Source organism: Apodemus sylvaticus, chromosome 17 (assembly GCF_947179515.1).
Source record: "Apodemus sylvaticus chromosome 17, mApoSyl1.1, whole genome shotgun sequence".
NCBI lineage: Eukaryota > Metazoa > Chordata > Mammalia > Rodentia > Muridae > Apodemus > Apodemus sylvaticus.
This window is the reverse complement of record NC_067488.1, coordinates 16,337,061-16,358,303: the sequence shown is the minus strand read 5'-3', so window position 1 is coordinate 16,358,303 and position 21,243 is coordinate 16,337,061. Positions and strand designations below refer to the sequence as shown.

The 21,243-nt window shown below is 36.6% G+C and overlaps 1 protein-coding gene across 3 annotated transcripts in view; it reads left to right on the top strand.

Annotated features, from left to right (window-relative positions):
• Positions 1–21,243, top strand: part of Csmd3 (CUB and Sushi multiple domains 3) — a 1,209,570-nt gene that overhangs the window by 601,027 nt on the left and 587,300 nt on the right. For all 3 annotated transcript variants that reach the window (XM_052161507.1, XM_052161506.1, XM_052161505.1), the window contains one exon: positions 10,009–10,121. In XM_052161507.1, coding sequence (XP_052017467.1) covers positions 10,009–10,121 — 113 coding nt within the window. The remainder of the gene's footprint in view (positions 1–10,008; positions 10,122–21,243) is intronic.

The window sequence follows — 21,243 nt, the reverse complement described above, 5'->3', positions numbered from 1 at the left end:
TTTACCAATCCTACATCTGGCAGAGGGCTTATATCCAATATTTACAAAGCACTCAAGAAGTTAGACTCCAGAGAACCCAATAACTCTATTAAAAATGAGGTACAGAGCTAAACAAAGAATTCTCAACTGAGGAATATAGAATGGCCAAGAAGCACCTAAAGAAGTATTAAACATCCTTAGTCATCAGGGAAATACAAATCAAAACAACTCTGAGATTTCATCTCATACCAGTCAGAATGGCTAAGATCAAAAATGAAGGAGTCAGCAGGTGCTGATGAGGATGTGGAGAAAAAGGAGCACATCTCCACTGCTGGTGGGATTGCAAGCAAGTACAACCACTCTGGAAATAAGTTTGTTTGTTCCTCACAAAATTGGGCATAATACTACCAAAAAACCCTACTATACCACTCCTCTGCATATACCCTGAGGATTTTCCAGCATGTAATAAGGACACATGCTCCACTATGTTCATAACAGCCTTATTTGTAATATCCAGAAGCTAGAAAGAACCCATATGTTCCTAAACAGAACAATGGATACAGAAAGTGTGGTACATTTACAAATGGAATACTACTCAGCTATTCAAAACAATGAATTCCTGAAATTCTTAGGCATATGGATAGAGCTAGAAAATATCACCCTCACGGTAACCAAATCACAAAAGAACACACATGGTATGCACTCACTGATAAGTGGATATTAGCCCAGAAGCTTGGAATACCCAAGATGCAATTCACAGATCAAATGATGCCTGAGAAGAAGGAAGAACAAACTATGGATACTCTGGTCCTTCTTAGAAGGGTGAACAAAATGCCCACAGGAGGAGATAGAGAGTCAAATTGTGGAGCAGGGACTGAGGGAAAGACCATCTGGAGACTGCCCCACCTGGGGACCAATCTCATAAACAGTTACAAAACCCAGACACTATTCTGGATGCCAACAAGAAACTGCTGACCTGAGCCTGATATGGTTGTCACCTGGGTGGCTCTGCTGATGGATGCAGACACTCTAAGCCAGCTATTGAACTGAGCATAGTTGAGAAGAGTTTTAGCTATCCTGTTTTTTGTTTTTGTTTTTGTTTTTGTTTTTGTTATTCCAGATGAATTTGAAAATTGCTCTAACTCTATGAAGAACTGGGTTGGGATTTTGATGGGGATTGCATTAAATCTGTATATTGCTTTTGACAAGATGGCCATTTTAACTATATTAATCCTGCCAATCCACAAGCATGGAGGATTTTTCCATTTTCTGAGGTCTTCTTCAATTTCCTTCTTCAGAGACCTGATGTTCTTGTCATACAGATCTTTCACTTGTTTGGTAAGAGTCACACCAAGATACTTTATATTGTTTGTGACTATTGTGAAGGGTGTCATTTCCCTAATTTCTTTTTCAGCCTACTTATCCTTTGAGTATAGGAAGGCTACTGATTTGCTTGAGTTGATTTTATAACCAGCCACTTGCTGAAGTTCTTTATCAGCTGTAGGAGTTGGGGGAATCAATATCCCAGACCTCAAGCTGTACTACAAAGCAATAGAATCAAAAACTGCATGATATTGGTACAATGAGAGGCAGATGGATCAATGGAATAGGATTGAAGACTCAGAAATGAACCCACACACCTATGGTCACTTGATCTTCGACAAAGGAGCTAAAAACATCCAGTGGAAAAAACATAGCCTTTTCAACAAATGGTGCTGGTTCAATTGGAGGTCAGCATGCAGAAGAATGTGAATTGATCCATTCTTATCTCCTTGAACTAAGCTCAACTCCAAGTTGATCAAGAACCTCCACATAAAGCCAGACATACTGAAGCTAACAGAAAAGAAACTGTGAAAGACCCTTGAGCACATGGACACAGGGGGAAAGTTCCTGATTAGAACACCAATAGCTTATGCTCTAAGATCAAGAATCCATACATCAAATGATGTACAAGAAGAAAGGAGGAGTGGCCCCTTGTTCTAGAAAGACTCAGTGAAGAAGTATAGGGCAAAACCAGAACAGGGAAGTGGGAAGGGGTGGGTGGGAGGACAGGGGGAGAAAAGGGGGCTTATGGGACTTTTGGCGAGTGGGGGACTAGAAAAGGGGAAATCATTTGAACTGTAAATAAAAAATATATCGAATAAAAAAAAGAATTGACAAATGGAACCTCATAAAATTACAAAGTTTCTGTAAGGGAAAGGACACCATCAGAAGGACAAAATAGCAACAAATTGGGAAAAGATCTTCACTAAGCCTACATCTGACAGAGTGCTAATATCCAATATATACAAAGAACTCAAGAAGTTATACCCCAGAAAACCAAATAACCCTATTAAAAATGGGGGACAGAGCTAAACAAAGAATTTTCACATAAGTACTTTGGATGGCTGAGAAGCAACTTAAGAAATGTTCAACATCATTAGTTATTAGGGAAATACAAATCAAAACCGCCCTGAGATTTCACCTCACTCCAGTCAGAATGGCTAAGATTAAAAACTCAGGAGACAGCAGGTGTTGGTGCGGATGTGGAGAAAGAGGAACATTCCTCCACTGCTGGTGGGGTTACATAGATGTACATAGATGGTACAATCACTATGGAAATCAGACTGGCAGTTTCTCAGAAATCTGGGCATGGCACTTCTGGAGGACCCTGCTATACCACTCCTGGGCATATATACCCAGAGGATTCCCCGGCATGCAATAAGGACACATGCTCCACTATATTCATAACAGCCTTATTTATAATAGCCAGAAGCTAGAAAGAACCCAGATGTCCCTCAATGGAGGAATGGATACACAAAATGTGGTATATTTACACAATGGAATACCACTCAGCAATTAAAAACAATGAATTTACGAAATTCTTAGGCAAATGGTTGGAACTGGAAAATATCATCCTAAGTGAGGAACTAATTCACAAAAGAACACACATGGATATAGTCACTGATAAGTGGATATTAGCCCAAAAGTTCTGAATACCCAAGACACAACTCAAATATCAAATCATTCCCAAGAAGAATGAAGGAGATGTTCCTGATCCTGGAAAGGCTTGATGCAGCATTGTAGGGGATTTCCAGGACAGAGAAGTGGGAGGGGGTTGATTGGGGAACTGGCATAGGGAAGAGGGCTTATGGAACTTATGGGGAGGGGGGAACCAGGAAAGGGGAAATCATTTGGGATGTAAACAAATAATATAGAAAAAATAATAATAATATAAAAAGAACTGAGCACAGGGTCCCCAATGGAAAGGCTAGAAAAAGGATCAAAGGAGCTGAAGGGGTCTGCAGCCCCATAGTAGGAACAACAATATGAGCCATCCAGTGCCCCTGGTACTCCCAGTGACTAGACTATTAACCAAAGAGTACACATCGAGGGACCCATGGCTCCAGATGCATATGCAGCATAGGATAGCCTTTTTGGATATCAAAGGGAGCAGAGGCTTTTGGTCCTAGGAGGGCTAGATGCTGGGGAATGGCATGATGGGGAAGTGGGAGTGGGTGGATTGGTGAGCAGGGGAGGGGGCATGGTTTAGGAGATTTTGGGGGGATCTGGGAAATAATTTCATGAATTTATGAAATTCTCAGTCAAATGGTTGGAACTGGAAAATATCATCCTAAGTGAGGTAACTCATTCACAAAAGAACCCACATGGATGTAGTCACTGATAAGTGGATATGAGCCCAGAAGCTCTGAATACCCAAGACACAACTCACATATCAAATCATTCCCAAGAAGAAGGAAGGAGAGGTCCCTGGTCCTGGAAAGGCTTGATACAGCATTGTAGGGGATTGCCAACATTTAAAATGTAAATAAAGAATATGTCTTTTTAAAAAAGAGAAAAATAATAAAAAAGTAAAAAGAAAACAAGACAAACAAAAGAGTCCTCTATCATCATCATGAGAAGTGAATCTTGTTTTACTGCTGTGATGGTGTATCTAGGTACTTGCTATGATGGAAGAATTGGGTTTCGATGATGCCAAGTAACCTTGGTTTCTTTTGCTTATGTTCTTAAGCTTGCCTCCTGCCATCTGATTATCTCTAGTGTTACCTGCCCTCAGAATATCTAACTGGAGTCTGTACTTCTTGTTATCTTGGTTGTGTCAGAACTCGTCAGAGTCAAGCTGTCTCTGTGATCCTGTGATCCTGTGATCCTGGGCATACAAAAGCACCTGGGAATAGAGCTTCCTCTGGGTGTTGTGGGACTGGCTGCAGAGTTTGTGCCCAAGGTCTACTAAGGTCACTAGCACAGACAGACCAGAAGAAACCCATGCCACTGCTCTGGCAGAGATTCTGCTTGCCTGGCTCCCACTGGTCCCAGTAACTGCAGGTGTTAGGACAGATATTGTGTCCTCCTCACCTCTGATCCTCTGATTCCAGGCATGTTAGAGGACCTGGGAGTGGCACTTCCTCTGGGTGTTGTGGGACTAGCTGCAGAGTTTAGAGCTTCATTCACATTTTTTGTGTTTATATGTTATAAAAAAAAGTTGGCAATTCCAGTGGAAAAATAAACAATTTCTTTCTTATTTGCTATTGTTTCCTTTATGTTTATGTTCATTGATTGCATACAAAGAATTTTTAAATGTTTTAGTTGTTATTTTCTCTCAGGAATAACTGTACTGTAGTTGACAAAAGAAAAGAAAAGACAAATGAAATTTGGAAAACTTATGGAATAAGTATCTAAAGGGACTCTATTTGTTTTCTTAAGGATAAACAATCAATAGATAAAGAGCACAATGCATATAGAAACATTTGTCCACCAAATTTAATGGCAAGGATCATTATACTTAAAGATTATAGTTTAAGATGGCCAACAAATTAAAACTTTTATGGTCCACGTGTACTGATTATTTCATACCCACAATTATTGTTTCCTTATCTACATGAGCCAACTATACATTATCCTTTCAGGACGTTGATCCCTTATAAAATGCAACTATCAAATACTATTTCAGGATTTTTGAAAAATTATTTTTCGAGCAGTAAGTATGTTTGATGAATTGCAGATATGGCAAAAATATCAAATAAATCATTTTTCATAGTAGCATAGGAGAAAGTATTGAATGCACTTTCATAAAAAGCAATAGTTACATGTTTGTATAACACAAAGAGAGTTGTTGAGATATAGAACGGCTGTTGTTCCCTAATGGATGTAACAAAAAAAATGCTTTGAGTGAATATAGAGATCAGGCATTGAGCCTAATAGATATTTAAGAGATCCTGTCTTTATTTTAGTTTCTATTTCAGAGCTTAAAGAAGATTTCTGAGTGCATTTATCAAGGGCTTTTATGCTTTCATCCACATAAAGGGACTAACCAGGAGGTTTAAAGCACAGCATGAATGCATACTGAGGCTACTCTATTTATAAATAAACATAAATTGAAGATCATTTAGTCACCATGAATTCAAAATTGTGCATTGAAATTATGTGAAGAACCATTTGAAAGCCTTATGTGAATGACCTAAGGCTCCTGATTGGCCCCCTAATATTCTTTAGTGTCAGGGACAGAAGTTAGATACAGGTTGCTCAAAACAGCAAGGAGTATTGGAATTTAAATCAAGTCCTTTGAAAAGAATTATCTACTCAAGTTGCATGTAAAGGAGAGTTTTAAAGGAGATATCTGCTGAGCAGAAAATACAATTAAAAATAAAGTCACTAACAAGTACAGTGAATCCTTCCCACAAAGTACAGGAATGATGAAGCAGTTTTCTATTAAATACAGATTAAAGCAGACTGTGATGTGCATCATAGGAAATCCACTAAGCAGACATCTCCGAAGAAAAATAACTCTCACTATTTCATAAAGATAGGCAGATGTAATCCATCACACATGGGTTACTTGTCCTGATCCAGACCCCACCCCCTCCAAATGCAGCCTTTCTGTGACACCCTGGAGTAAAATCCTGGAGCCCTCTGTCTGGCTAAACTAGCATAAGAAGTGGAAGATAGATTTTTTCCTAGTTCCTGCATCACATAATTAGCTCGAAGGCAAAAGACACCGTTGTCACTCTTAAAAAACCTTTATAATAGAAACATAGGAGTTACAATGTCCAGTTTTCTAAATCTAACGTGACTGATATATGGAAGTTTGATATATATACTTTCACTACAAGTATAGGTTCTATTATCTTGTGATGTTTACCCTTAAACCAGAGGTAAAGAGGAAATCAGGAAATATAGGTCAATAGGAAAGTAAGTAGCAGGGGATTAGTTTACCATGTGCGTTCTACAGGCACTGGGTGTCGACATAATTCATAACTGACACACACACAAAGCAGGGCTATATATAAGGGCAATTTGAATATTTACCAGGACATAGATGTCCTGCTGTCATGCTGTTTACAGTGTAATGAATGCACATTATATATACGTGGGCCATACACAGATTTCAAACTGAGTCAAATTGTTTTATATTTTCAATCTGTGCTTGAATTTCCATGTGAAGATTTTTTATTTCCCAGAATCGCTCAAAACACTGTAACCAGTGTCTCACCAAAATTATTTTGTCACATTGAAAATCCATTATGAAAACATAATTTAAATATATTCTTGTCAGGGAAGAGTATCCTTAATCATGATAGGCTGACTTGGAGTCAGCTAATTTGCTAAATGTGAATTGGCAAAAATAGATGGTAACAACTGTGCTTTTATTACTTTGTAGAGTATTCAAATATTTTCTGAGAAAGTCCGTGAAATGTTTAAGGTTAAGATAATATACATTTGGTACTAATATATGTGTATATGTATATATACAAATAATAAGTAAGAAGTATAAAAATGGATGGTTTTTTATATTACAAAAATTCCTAATTCTCAGGAAGGCAGAAAGTTAAGACAATGCAATATTTTTCAGGACCTCCACTACTGTATTCCTCTTAAGCATATGTGCCCATAATTATATCATAATATTTTATTGAGTTTCTTTGTGTGTAATCTACTAAAATCTTCTAGATACAGACCTTGGTGATGTGACTATACTTAAAATGCAGTATTTAAAATGTCACCTTTGTGGTTTTGGTAGATGTCTCAAGAGTGAGGTTATTTACTATCATTTTCAGGCTCTGTTAAGCACATGGTCTTTTATGCTTCCCTAATCTGAATTAGCAAAATTGTACAAATCAAACAGGAGACATATTTGTAATCCTCTCTGAGGATACCTTGTTATCACTAAAGGAAACTATATTTTCTTCCCTGCTGCTATGTTTGTGGATTTAGCAATAAAGCAGGCAAATATTAAAAGATCTTCTTTTGAAGAATTTAACTTTTTTGTATGAAATTGAGAATCTAGACAACATGGATATTTACTCTATAATAAGTCTGCTTTCCCTAGTTCTCCTTCTATATGGAATCTCCTTCCAAATCTCATTCTCCGATTTACTCATTTGATTTCATCTTTGCTTAGCCCATGGGTCCTATTCAATCATATGATACTACACTTTTACTGAGAAGTAATATGAATTAATTTTCTTTTAATAGTTCAAAAACAGCACATTACTGAATGTTCATTATTCATTTAGTGTGAGAGTTATGCTACATCTTATAAGAAGGTAGTTCTTTTATATAAAATCATTAGCAAGAGAACATGTGTCACCCATTCTCTTAGTTAAGGATTGCTATTTCTATGATGGGCAACATAAACAATAACAACATGGGAAGCAAAGGGTTTATTTGACTTATCATTCACATCACAGTTTGTCATTAATAGAAGTCAGGACAGGAACACAAACACAGGGCAGGAAGCTGAAGGCAAGAGCAAATTCAAAAGCCATGGGGGAGTGCTGTTGAGTTGCTTGTTCCTCATAACTTGCTCAACCTGCTGAGCAGGAAACTAGGACCCCCAAGCCCAAGGATTGCAACCACCCCAAATGAATTGGACCATCCCTCATCAAAGGCTAATTAGGATCTAATAGATACATATTTTTTAATTGAGCTTCCCTCTTCTCATTTGACATTAGCTTTTGTCTTGTTGAGATAAAATTATCCAGAACACGCAATTAGTTCTGACTGGTGTGAGGTGGAATCTCAGAGTTGTTTTCATTTGCATTTCTCTGATGACTAAGGATGTTGAACATTTCTTTAGGTGTTTCTCAGGCCTTCAAGTTTCCTCAGTTGAGAATTCTTTGTTTAGCTCTGTATCCCATTTTTATTAAATATATTCTTTATTTATATTTCAAATGTTTCTCCCCTTTCCTGGTACCCCAGCCCCCAAATCCCCTAACCCTCCCCCTGCTCACCCATACACCCACTCCCACTTTCCTGTCCTGGTTCTCTTGGGTCTAACTTCTTGAGTACTTTGAAAATGTTGGATATTAGTCCTCTTTCAGGTATAGGATTGGTAAAGATCCTTTTCCAATCTGCAGGTTGCCATTTTGTCCTATTGACAGTCCTTTGCCTCACATCAGTCAGAATGGAGATCAAAAACTCAGGTGACAGCAGATGCTGGTGAGGTTGAGGAGAAAGAGGAATACTCCTCCATTGCTGGTGGGATTGCAAACTGGTACAACTACTCTGGAAATCAGTTTGGTGGTTCCTCAGAAAACTGGACATAGCATTACCTGAGGACTTAGCTATACCACTCCTGGGCATATACACCTAACTGTAATAAGGGCACATACTCTACTATGTTTATGGCAGCCTTACTTATGATAGCCAGAAGCTGGTACAATGGTGTACTACTCAGCTATTAAAAACAATGAATTCATGAAATTCTAAGGCAAATGGATGGAACTAGAAGATATCATACTGAATGAGGTATAACTATCACAAAAGAACATGGTATGAACTCACTGATAAATGGATATTAGCCCAGGGGCTAGGAATACCCATGATATAATTCACAGGCCACATGAAGCTCAAGAAGAAGTGTGGATACTTTGGCCATTCTTAGAAGGGGGAACAAAATACCCATGGAAGGAGATAAAGAGACAAAGTGTAGAGCAGAGACTGAAGGAAAAGTCGTGCAGAGACTGCCCCATCTGGGGATTCATTCCATATACAGTTACCAAATCCAGACACTATTGTGGCTACCAACAAGTATTTGCTTGCAGGAGCCTGTTATAGCTGTCTCCTGAGATGTTTTGCCAATGCCTGACAAATACATAAGTGGATGCTCTCAGCCAAACACTGGACTGAGCACAGGGTCCCCAGTGGAGGAGCTAGAGAAAGGACCCAAGGAGTTAAAGGGTTTGGTGTTTGCAGTCCCATAGGAAGAACGACAATAAGAACCAACCAGTGCCTCTAGAGCTCCCAGGGACTAAACCACCAACCAAAGAGTACACATGGAGGGACCCATGGCTCCAGCTGCATGTGTAGCAGAGGATGACCTTGTTGGACATCAGTGAGAGAAGTGGCCCTTGGTCCTGTGAAGACTTGATGCCCCAGTGTAGTGGAATGCCAGGACAGGAAAGTTAGAGTATGTGGGTTAGTGAGCAGGGGCAGGGAGGATTGGATTGGGGGGTGGAGAGGAAATGAGGAAAGGGGCTAACATTTGAAATGTAAAGAAGGAAAAATCTAATGAAGTTTAAAGAAAAAGAAGAGTAATTAGTTAAAGCATCATGTATTCACTATGAAAATTACAGAGTTAGGGTATATTACTTGGAGATTTGTTTCTTTGCACAGCATTTTTATAGTTCTCATGAAAATCTACAACATAGTTCTGTGGATTTTAAAGATTAAAATGATATACACATTTTTTGGAGACTGAAAATACTTAAAGATCTTTATAGATCCACTTTCCCTTTTTAGTTCAAAGGGAAGTATGAAGCTCTCTGACGCTCTAGTAATCTTGCCTTGGGGATATGAAAGATCTAACCTAGTTAAATACATGAAATAGTACTTTTAAATTATAAAGCTTGATCACTAAATTGTGTGTTTTATCTCTTATGTTTTATCAGTTCACACATAGCTGTGTAAGCTAGACAGTTTTATTTTTTTCCTAACATAGAATGTATTAGAAGACACCTCTTTCACAATTTGCATGCAGAGGGTACTTTAGTCATCCATCTTTCTCTTCTTCTTCAATCTCTTTTTCAGCCTGACTGGAAGCTTTGTGCCAGACCTGATAGTGAGCATGAGAAGCCAAATGTGGCTGCATCTTCAAACAGATGAAAGTGTTGGATCTGTTGGCTTCAAGGTTAACTACAAAGGTAAGGACACATTTCTTCTGCAGAAAATATGCTAGCATAATACAGCCAAAGTTTACTTTTAAATTCTGGTTTAATTGCATCTACAAAGTGAAGGAAAATGTGTTTTCTATAATTCCATGAACAATACACTTAAAAAGAAATCATTTTCTCTACCACTGTAGATGTTGCTATTCCATATCTTTACATAAAATAAGTTTTCCTTTAAAACATGTCATTTGTCACCCGATGCTTCAGTCATACTGGAATACCACCAAAAATTCACAGAATAGAAAGTGCATTTAAGCTCTTTAAATAATTTGCCTATCAAGACAACTGCTATTAAATGATTAATTGTATTTGTAAATGAACTAAATCCTCTAATTCTTGGGTCCTTGTTTGTTTTAATCTATGAGGTTAAATTCATAGTGTTAGTGTTGTGATTCACTTTCAAATAAGTCAGAGGCTTCGATACATTTTTAAATTACTACTTCCATCTCAGTAACACGGATAAGAATTAATTACATGTGAATGTAAAATCTCTTCTAGTTTCATTAATTTAGACAAATGCATTTTAAATCAGAAACATTTGAACCGTTATTGAACTTTGATTAAACTCAACATAGACATGATATACTTAGCTATACAAAGATATAAATCTACATGAAAATATGTAAATATTAATACTTGCAAATGAATCAGAAAGCTAGAAAGGTACATATGAGTGAGACTAATAAATGTTGCACATCTTGAATTTATTATTGCTATTGTGGCAAAAATAATTATTCTGTATCTTATCAATTAACAATGGCTGTGAATGTTTTCTTACCTGAATAATAGTTTTAATTAGTTTACTTTGCGAAGCACTGCCATTCCTTTGTGACTGGACATATGAAATAAATGCATGATGCTGTCTGGGAGAACACATTCATTCCATAATTTTTATTTGTAACTTAATTTAGAACTATATTAATTTAATGAGGAGTTCTGGAAGTATGTGTAAATGTCAGTTGAATAAAAAGATATACTTTTCTGTGGTTTAAAATACATTCCTAGAGTAGTTAAAATATAGTTCCCTCCAAAATAAATAAAACAAACTTAGAAATGGAAAAAATAGTCAGCTTTTGCTGGAATTACTTACTTGATTTTTCCTTTTCTTATCACTTTAATAAAGAAGCAAGACAAGCATCCTTGCATTCCTTAAAGTTTTCATCATTTTTTACAACCCTATGAAAGATATTTGTCATAAAATCTATAGTTGGTTAAACCTCAGAAACTATATTAATCATTAACGGCAATGCTTCAACAAGAAAGTTATTGAAACTTGGGATGAGGTTGTAGTGGCAGGAGGATTCTATCGACCTTTCTAGAATTCTTTTCTGCTGCTGTTCAAGGGTAGACGTTCAATGTAAAGGAGCCAACTCAGCATTATCTTTTTATCTTTTTCTTTGGGATCCATAAATAGTGCTTAAAAGTTTTTCTAAGGATCTGTGTGTATGTCAGTTATTGAATGTGTTGTTGAATATAAAAGCGGACACTTTCCCTTCCAAGAGCATAATTTAGTGAGTAAGCCTAACATCCATGCAGGAATTCATGCATAAATACCCACAGGTGAGACGCATCTGAAACAGGTCCAAGACATTCTAACTGAAAAGTCTCCTTATCTTTTCCTCACACTTTCATCCAGTTTCTTCCAATCTACCCTATTCATTGCCAAGGGAGATTTTCCAATTTTTTCCCTTCATCCTTGTCCCTAAACTCTGATTTAACAAGATTATATGCTTTTTCTGTATTTACTATTGTGTCTGTGCATATAATCTAGATTCTATACAACTCTGTTCTTATTTTAACCCATTACTTCGTGTATTCCACTTTGAACCAAGTTAAAACATTTTCAGTGTCTTCCTTAACTCTACTTTCACAATTGAACACTTCCTGTCTTAGAATAGCACTATAAAAATAACTACTATGTAATTAGATCAATATATACATAAACATAGCACCAACTTTATATTCCCATTAGCAAACATCCAAGGCTATAGCAGCCTGAATATCCATTCAATTAAGGCTGACCAAATGATTTTCCTGTGTATATAATATACATAAAATAAAATGTGTTTTAAAAATCCTGTTTTCCTCTGATATTTTCTACAGTGAAAAATATCCTTTTAATTCTCTATTATTTAAACTGAGGTCAAACTAAAATCACAGTTCATTCTACATGGTTTCAAATTTTGTAGTGCACTAGCAACCTCTCCTACTAAAACATATTTGTAATTATTTTATACTCTGTGTAGCAGCATGTTGATTCTAAAGGAACATCTGTTAAAACCCTTTCAGATGTCATCTAAAGATATCCTCCTTTATGTGATAGCTCTTGACACAGAGCTCACCTTACACACACATTTTATTAAGAATATAGCTTTTGTATTTTAAAAGGTTAATTCTCTGAGAATTTTATGGCTTGTTTTTATTTATTTGCCACTCTATCACTCTTCTGACTAATTCCCTCTCATTCCACATACACAATGAACTTTGTACCTTCAGGGGTTTTGATCTGATTGTTTGTTTTATATATGTGCATTCTAGTTAGTACTGTCATACATTTGGGTATGAGCCCATCCACTGGAGTGTGGTCTATCTGCAAGGAGTTATACATTCTCCTGCTCCTTTTATTGAAAGTAGATTACTTTTTCATACTATATATGGATTTCAGTTTCCTTTATGTCAATCCCTCTGAATTTCTCCATAACTTTCCTCCCATGTGGATCCACTACTTTCTGTTTCTCAGTAGAAAAGAATAGCCTTCAAAGAGATAACAACAAAACTTAGCAACATAAAAAATCATGAGATAAGATTAAGAATATTATATTGAAGTTGGAAAAGGCCCAACGGAAGGAAAAGAGGCCAAGAGAAGGCAGTAAAATCAGAGACCCTGTCTTTAGCACACTCAGCATAAAATTACTAAGCTGAAAGCTATAATATGTAGACAGAGGACCTGGTGCAAACAGATGTCAGAACTATGCTTGCTGCTTCAGCCTCTGTGAGTTGATATGAGCTTTGCTTAGCTAATTTAGAGAGCCTTGTTCTCCTGGTTTTCTCCATTCCCTTGATCTCCTCTATTCCTTCTTCCTCCTCTTCCAAGAGATTCTTTACATTTCAAGGGAAGAAATTTAACGAAGACCTCCCATTTAGAGTCATGTGTTTCATGATCTCTCCTCTCTCATTGTATAATGTCTAGTGGTAGGTCTCTGTATTTGTTCCCATTTGCTTCAATAGGAGACTTCTCTAATGAAGGCAGTATAAGGTGCTGCTCTGTGAGTATAACAAATTATCATTAGGAGTCATTTGATCACCCGATATTTTTAAAGATCAGTTAAAGATCGTTGTACTTAGAAGCTTTGCTCTACTAAGCTTATAGTATGTTTTTTACGAAGGGCAGCATTGTTGATAAAAGTTTTGTGTTTATGTTTCTCCTTTGGTAACCTATAGAGTATCTTCCTGTATCAAAGTCTATAGAATGAAGGGATGAAGTTACTTTGTAACCACCAGCTTTACCTCTCCATAGTCAATGAATTTTATGGGAATTATCTTCAGCAATGGGGTCTTGCTGTCAGTTTTTGGAGAACAACCTATTATTGTGGCAACCTCTGAGACTCTGCATTCTGTTATTTTCTGTATTCACTGTGACTTGTTGTAGGTCTCTGTGTTAATATATTGCAAGAGGAAGCTCTTTAGCTAAAGCTGAAGAGTGAAAAGATGTACTAATCTATGGATACAATGCTGTCACCCTAAAAAGGGACAAAAATTCCACTACAAACACATTAGACTACTAACTGTATTCGAGGAGTGGATTACTATCCCAATTACTATAGGTTATTGCCATTGTTCTTGATTACCTCTAATTAGAGTGAATAAAAAACACTGATTCTGAAGACATCAGCATCAGGCTCAAGTATAACTTGAGTAATGCTACAGAGAAATCAAGCTGATATTAACCTGAAAGCATCCACACCACTGTCTAGCTTCAAAGTGATAGAAGGTACTAACCATGTTGATAGCGTATGATATTGATCAACAATTTCATCTACCTGTGAAACATAGAAGCTATGATAACTACTGGCCTGGCATGTTATGCCCACTGGTACAATGATAACACATATGTCATGTCATGTTTAAATTAGATTTTAGGCTTATTCAAAAGAAAGAACTCACATAGTTTTAGGGACTAAGAACCTCTGGCTCAACAAGACATACACTCTATGGGAAGACTTACAACCATTAGTTTGCTAATGGAACTTCTACTCATGTGTTATTTCTAATTTATATGTGAAAAATTAAAAAGGACACATGTGCATACGCACACATAAACACACAAATGTGTATGTGTGTGTGTGTGTGTGTGTGATCTTCTGTTTCCTATATAGTTTTATAAAATTACCCAAAAGAAAGTTTGAGGAACTTTAGTAGGTAGAAAACATCATCTTAAAACAAATTGTCTCTGCAAATTTATACTGTAATCAAATTCAAAATTGTGAAATAGAAATGTCCAGACTGCTTCTTATGCTCTTGAGATACAGAAATGAAGTAGGAAAGCAATCAAAATAAGGGACAACAAATCAAACAATCTAAGAGTGATACTATATACTAGGATGAAAACTGTATATGAGTATAAAATAAAATACATTTGCTTGAGTTATCTGACTTACATATCAGAACTTTAGAATTAACCTGTAATATGTGATCCTGTTTCAACAAGTGCATTAGTTGTATTCCTGTGAAGAGACTCCATGACTACAGAAACTCTTATGAAGGAAAATTATTTAATTGGGACTGGATTACAGTTCAAAGATATAGACCATTATCTTCATGGTATGAAGCATGACAACAGGCAGACAAACAGGGTGCTTGAGTAGGTACTGAGAGTTCTACATCTTGATATGCAGGCAACAGAAAGTGATTGTGAGCTAAACTGGGTGTACTTTGAGAGTATGAGAATTCAAAGTCTGTCCCCACAGTGACACACTTTCTTAAGAAAGGCTACCTTACTTCAGCAAAGCCAAACCTCCAAATAGTGCCAATCCCTATGGGACAAGCATTCAAACACGTGAATCTATGGGGAGTGTGGAAGGGCAAACCATTTCAAACCACCACAGCATGAATAGAATTGTATCTACCTTAAATAGCAAGTAAGAGCAAGAAGAGAATAAAAGTTTCTAATCAATAAAATAGAAATGAATTCTGTGTGTGTGTGTGTGTGTGTGTGTGTGTGTGTGTGTGTGTGAGAGTGTGTGTGTGTAGCCTAAGGGTAATTTAAAGTTTTCAAGTGTAATCACAGAACACTGATTTAAAAAGCATTGAATAAATTTCCACCAGAACCTTTAGAAGTTAAATATATAAGTTTTCTCTAATCAATAATCTCTAAATAAATATCCTAAAGTGAACTAATGAGTAATGCCTTACTTAAACCATGATTCAAGATACATTACATGTTCCACCTAAAAGAAGAAGTCTTTGTTGTTTATCTTTCCCCAATGGCCTTAGAAACACTAATTCTGTTTGTTTATTTTTCTATTGTAATTATTTCTAATTCATATTAACAAAACAGGAAGCAAATAAAAAGAGTTCTACCTAATGGCCATATTAGTCTCTATTAAGGGTGCATGACTTTGGAGATGTATTTTCATCTTCATCTTTGAAACATGAAGAATTATCAAAGAATAATGAATATTTATCCAGGTTCTTGTATATCCCAATCTTTTTTCTAAATTAACACATTAGGTTTTTATTAAAATTGCAAGAGGTGAGAACTATTATTCATTTTTTACATATGAAAAGCCAAAGATGTAAGCACTATAATAATCAGAACTTTACTGTGTGCAATAGCTGAAGCCATTCTTCCACAAATGCGAGCATGCAATTATTCATACCTTATATAAATGATGGACAAATGAATGAGTGAAAAAGTATAGCTCATTAACCTACTGCAGAACAGACACAAGTCAAACTTTACTAATTTCATGCTATTATTGAATATTACATCCCAGGTAAACTTGAAGGGATTTTGGAAGCAGGTACTGCAGACGCTAGTGAGTGTGAACAACTTGGGGAATAATAAAAGAGCCATGATAAAATCATGATGATCCATTGTATCATTAGATAGAGACATAACATGTGCACATGCAGTTCACACATACCCATACAAATGGCAGAAATTGAATACATTTTCAGTGGGTAATTATGAGTTTAAAATGTCCTTGGTAGTTATCTGATTCTTTTAAATGCAACATTTACAGGGTTGTAGAACTCATATATCCTTTTAGAAATTAGACATTAAGCTGCATTATTCATATGTAGTTGTAGAGCAATATTCTTCAAGAGCATAAACTAGTGGTAACAAAGTTACTTACTTCCATAAGCAAGTGTATGTTCTTCTGATACCATTGTTGTCACACTTCAAATGTCTTATAATTTCACAGCTACACTATGGATAATACAGTTGAGGAGGATCAGGTTTGGGGAGAGTTTGAAGATATTATATCTAGTACTTAGAATACTACATTATGTGTTTATAGACTGTGGCCTCAAAACCTCTATATTTCTATAAATCTGACCAGTGGTTTCAATTTATTTAGACATTTAAAGTTGAAATAGCTTTTAACTAAAGTGCATGGTAAGAGCTTAAAATTTTGATGATGCCAGTTGATTTTGTGAGATGACCCATAATTTTAAAATGGGCTAGTTTCATTAAAAATGGCTGTTTTTTTAAATATTTAGATTCATTAATTTTTATGGTTTGAAGTGAACCCAGTGTCTTTTGCCTCAGTGAATAACTGATGAGCAGAAATGACATTCTTTGCTTAAATCTAAGTCTTTTACTAATTAGGACTCATGCTGATGATGACAACAGTTGATAGCAAGAGTTTGGAAATTATATAGTTAGAGCATATTTTGAATTTTTATTTATTTTTATTAGCTATATTCTTTATTTACATTTCAAATCTTGTCCCCTTTCCTGGTTTACCCCCTGAAAATCCCATAACCCATCCCCCCTGCCTCTGTTCTCCAATCAACCCACTCCTGCTTCCCTATTTTAACCCAAAGTTAAGTTTTAATAGAACTAAAACCTTTACTACAAAATGCCTACGTATTGATTAATGTGTTCATTTTGTCTTTATCCTTTCCTCCCTCTTTCTTTCATTCTTCCTTCCTTCCTTCTTTCCTCTTTCTTTCATTTTTACATCCCAATCAGTGTCTCCCTCCCTCCTCTTCCCCTATATCCCCCTAGACATCTTCCCACAACCTCTTCTATTTCCCTTCAGAAAAGTGGAGACCATCCATGAATATCGACTAGCTATGGCACATCCAGTTGCAGTAAGACTAGGCACTTCCTCTCCTATTAAGGCTGGACTAAGTAACCAAGTAGAAGGAAAAGATCTCAAATGCTAATACTCGTAACAGCCTCTGCTCCCACTGTTACGAGTCTGACAAAGAGACCAAATTACACAGCTGTAACATCTATGCAGGGTTCATAGGCCAGCACAATATAGGCTTATTGGTTGTTGGAACAGTTTCCATGAGGCACTAGGAGCCCAGATTGATTCTGTGGGCTTTCTTATGGTGTCTTTGATCCCATTGTCTCCTACAATCCATCCTCCTCAACTTCTGTGAATTACCAGAGCATCATCTGGTATTTGTCTCTGGGACTCTGTATCTGGTTCTGTCAGTTGCTGGGTAAACCTCTCTGATGACAATTGGGCTACAAGTATAGCAGATCATTAATAATAATTACATTGAAATTTTTCCTCAGTTGTGCTTGGTTCTTGCTTAGGACTCTGTGCTATCCAGACTCTGGGTTCTGGACCTCCAGGTAGTATCAATGGTAGCTTCCCTCTCATGGCATGGGATTCAGTCTAGATGAGTCATAGACTTCACCCCAGAGAGGAGGAAGTCGTTTAAAATATGAAAACCTGTCAGCTTAATCCACCATTTAAACACAAAGAAATATAAATGGATGTCTCATTTGATAATGAAAATGGCTTTGACAAAATCCAATACGCTTTCTTGATAACGGTTGGAGAGATCCAGATACAAGGAATACCTAAATATAATAAAGGCGAATTACAGCAAGCCTACAGCCAGCATCAAATTAAATATAGAGAACCTTAAAGCAATTCCACTATAACAAGGCACTAGAAAAGGCTGTCTACTCTCTCCATCTCTATTCACTATAGTACTTGAAGTTTTACCTAAAGCAATAAGACAGTTAAAGGAAATCAAGGAAAGATATACATTTGAAAGGAAAAAGTCAAAGATGATAATACTGTATACATTAGTGACTTTAAATATTCTGCAAAAGTACTTTCTACAGCTGATAAACGTTTTCAGAGAAATGACTGGATACAAAATTAATTTAAAAAAACTCAGCAACTCTTCTATATAACAGGTGAATGATAAAGAAGCAGAGAAAGAAAATATCAACTTTTAATTCATCAAATAAGGTTTTGAGAGGTTTACTGGGACAAGAGATGTAGGTCTCCATTTCATTCTCTGCAGTAGTACAAAAATCAGGAGAATTTTCTAAACCTGAATGTAAAGCTACCATTTTAAATTATTTGTTTGATATCTAATCAAGTTCTACATCAATATTTTCAATAGCTATCAAAGTTATACTCTTCTGGAGTTATTATCTACCTGTTTACATGCTCTTGGCCATCATTCTTCTTATATCAGAATTAACTTACTGAGTTTTTAGTACTAAATAAATAAGATTTTATTATAGATTTGTAATTTTGATTAACTATCTTATGTGTTTACATTTCAAATGATATCCCCCTTCCCATTTTTCCCTATGCAAACCCTCCATCCTATCCCCCTCCCTTTTGCCTCTATGAGGGTGGTACCCATTCACCCACTCCCACTTCACTGTTCTAGCATCACCCTATGCTGGGGCTTCAAGACTCCACAGGACCAAGGGCCTTCCCTCCCACTGATGCCAGATAAAGTCATATGTAGCTGGATCCATGGATTGCTCCATATATACTCTTTGGTTGGTGGTTTAGTCCCCTGGAACTCTGGGTGATCTAGTTAGTTTATATTGTTCTTCCTATTGGGTTATAATCCCCTTCAGCTCCTTCAGCCCTTCTGCTAGCTTTTCCTTTGTGGTCCCCAGGCTTAGTCTGATGGTTGGCTGTATCTGCATCTGTTTTAGTCAGGTAGGTGCTGGCAAAACATCTCAGGGGACAGTCATACCAGGCTCCTGTCACCAAGTAATACAGCATGAACAATAGTGTGAGTTTGGTATCTGTAAATGGGATAGATCCCTAGGTGGGCAGTCTCTGGATGGCCTTTTCTTCAGTTTCTGTCTAATTTTTTGACCCTGCATTTGCTTCAGAAAGGAACAGTTCTGGATTAATTTTTTGAGATGGGTGGGTGGCCCCATCCCTCAACTGGGGCTGTGCCTATCTATTGGAGGTGGTCTCTACCATTCTATTTCCACTTGGGCTTTTCAACTAATGTCATCCCTGTTAGGTCCTGGCACTTGAGACTTTCTAGTAGCTACTCCTGGATCCCCTTCTCCCACTGCTACATATTTCTATTCAATTTTTTGACCCTCTCTACTGTCTCTTCCCATATCTGATCCTGCCCCTCCCCTTTTTCCTTTCCCCCATCCTCATTCCCTCACAGGTACCTCTCTCCCTCTTCCTCCTGTGATTATTTTGTCCCGCATTTTATGTAAGATTGAAGCATCGACACTTTGCTCTTCCTTCTTAAGCTTTATATGTTTTGTGGGTTGTATTGTAGGTATTCTGAGGTTTGGAGATAATATCCACTTATCAATTAGTACATAACATGTGTGTTCTTTTTACTATTTGCTTTATCTCTCTTTCTTGTTGAAATGTTGTCCATTACTACAAAATATGTATGAAGTGTGTAGGCCTAGTAATCTGTGTGTTTAATGCCAGCAATTCTACAGGATGAAATAAGGGAACTGTAGGTTTAATTTCTATGAGTTACACAGTGAGCTGCTGTCCATGTTGGTCAATTTAGGCACTAAATATGTCTAAATACGATGTGAAAAGTAGCAGAGTATCTTTGTGTACGACTGAGTGAGAAGTGTGCTTGCCTAACATGCACCAGGTTATAGGTTTAGTCACAGTTACAATAATCAAGCATTAGTATTAATAATTAATATACAGGACAAATTAAAAGACAGTCACCAACATCATTCAAACCAAAACATAATACCATTGATATTCTCTTTCACATTGAAATATAGAAAACTATAAAATAATGGTACTACCTTGATGTATAAATCTGTGAAGGATTTGAAGAATAAATCTTATTATCGTACCCTTCATTCTAGTCAACGCATTATAGGCAGAATATCCAAAAAATGCTGCTTTTAAGTCTACTTGATTTCTAGATAATTTTTTTCCTGGCAAAACCTAATAAAAGGTATTTGGCATATAAGATTCTCCTTTTTTTTGGCAAAGACATAGGGCAGTCTTTTGTGCACTTAGAGAGCACATAAGAAGCAATGATTATTGGTATATATCTGTATTATAATATTTTCTTCTAGACTCTATTAATTCTATTATTTTATATTATATTTTTTGTTTATTTTATAGTAATCAAATGGTTTTTTAAAGCATCAAGTGGAAGTCATAATATATCTGTAAAAAGAAGAAAAAATAAAAGTAAAATGCAGTTGAGAACACGGTCATGGCATAATGAGACACAGTCCCTCAAAGATGTCACATGCATCCTACATGTAGGAGTAGTTTGATTATTCAGAGAAACTCCCTTGCAGGAATCTAAATTTTCACTTGCAAGTAATTATCCACTGTAGATTGCTTCTGGATTAGGGATCAGGGCATGTCCTGGACGCATGCATGTGTCCACATGTCCTTTCAACTCTAAGACCCCATCTGACACACACTCATTCAGGCCCAGTGCCTGCTGGCTCAGGTTCTAAGACTTCATATGTGGATTATGGTTGCTTATTTAGAGGATCAATTTCTGCCTAATCTTCCATTGGGTTCTCTTACCCCAAGACGGATATATTGGAGATACCCCATTTATTGCTGAGTGTTGCATGGTCTTGCATTTTCTGCTTACTATCCAGGTGTGGGTCTTTGTATTT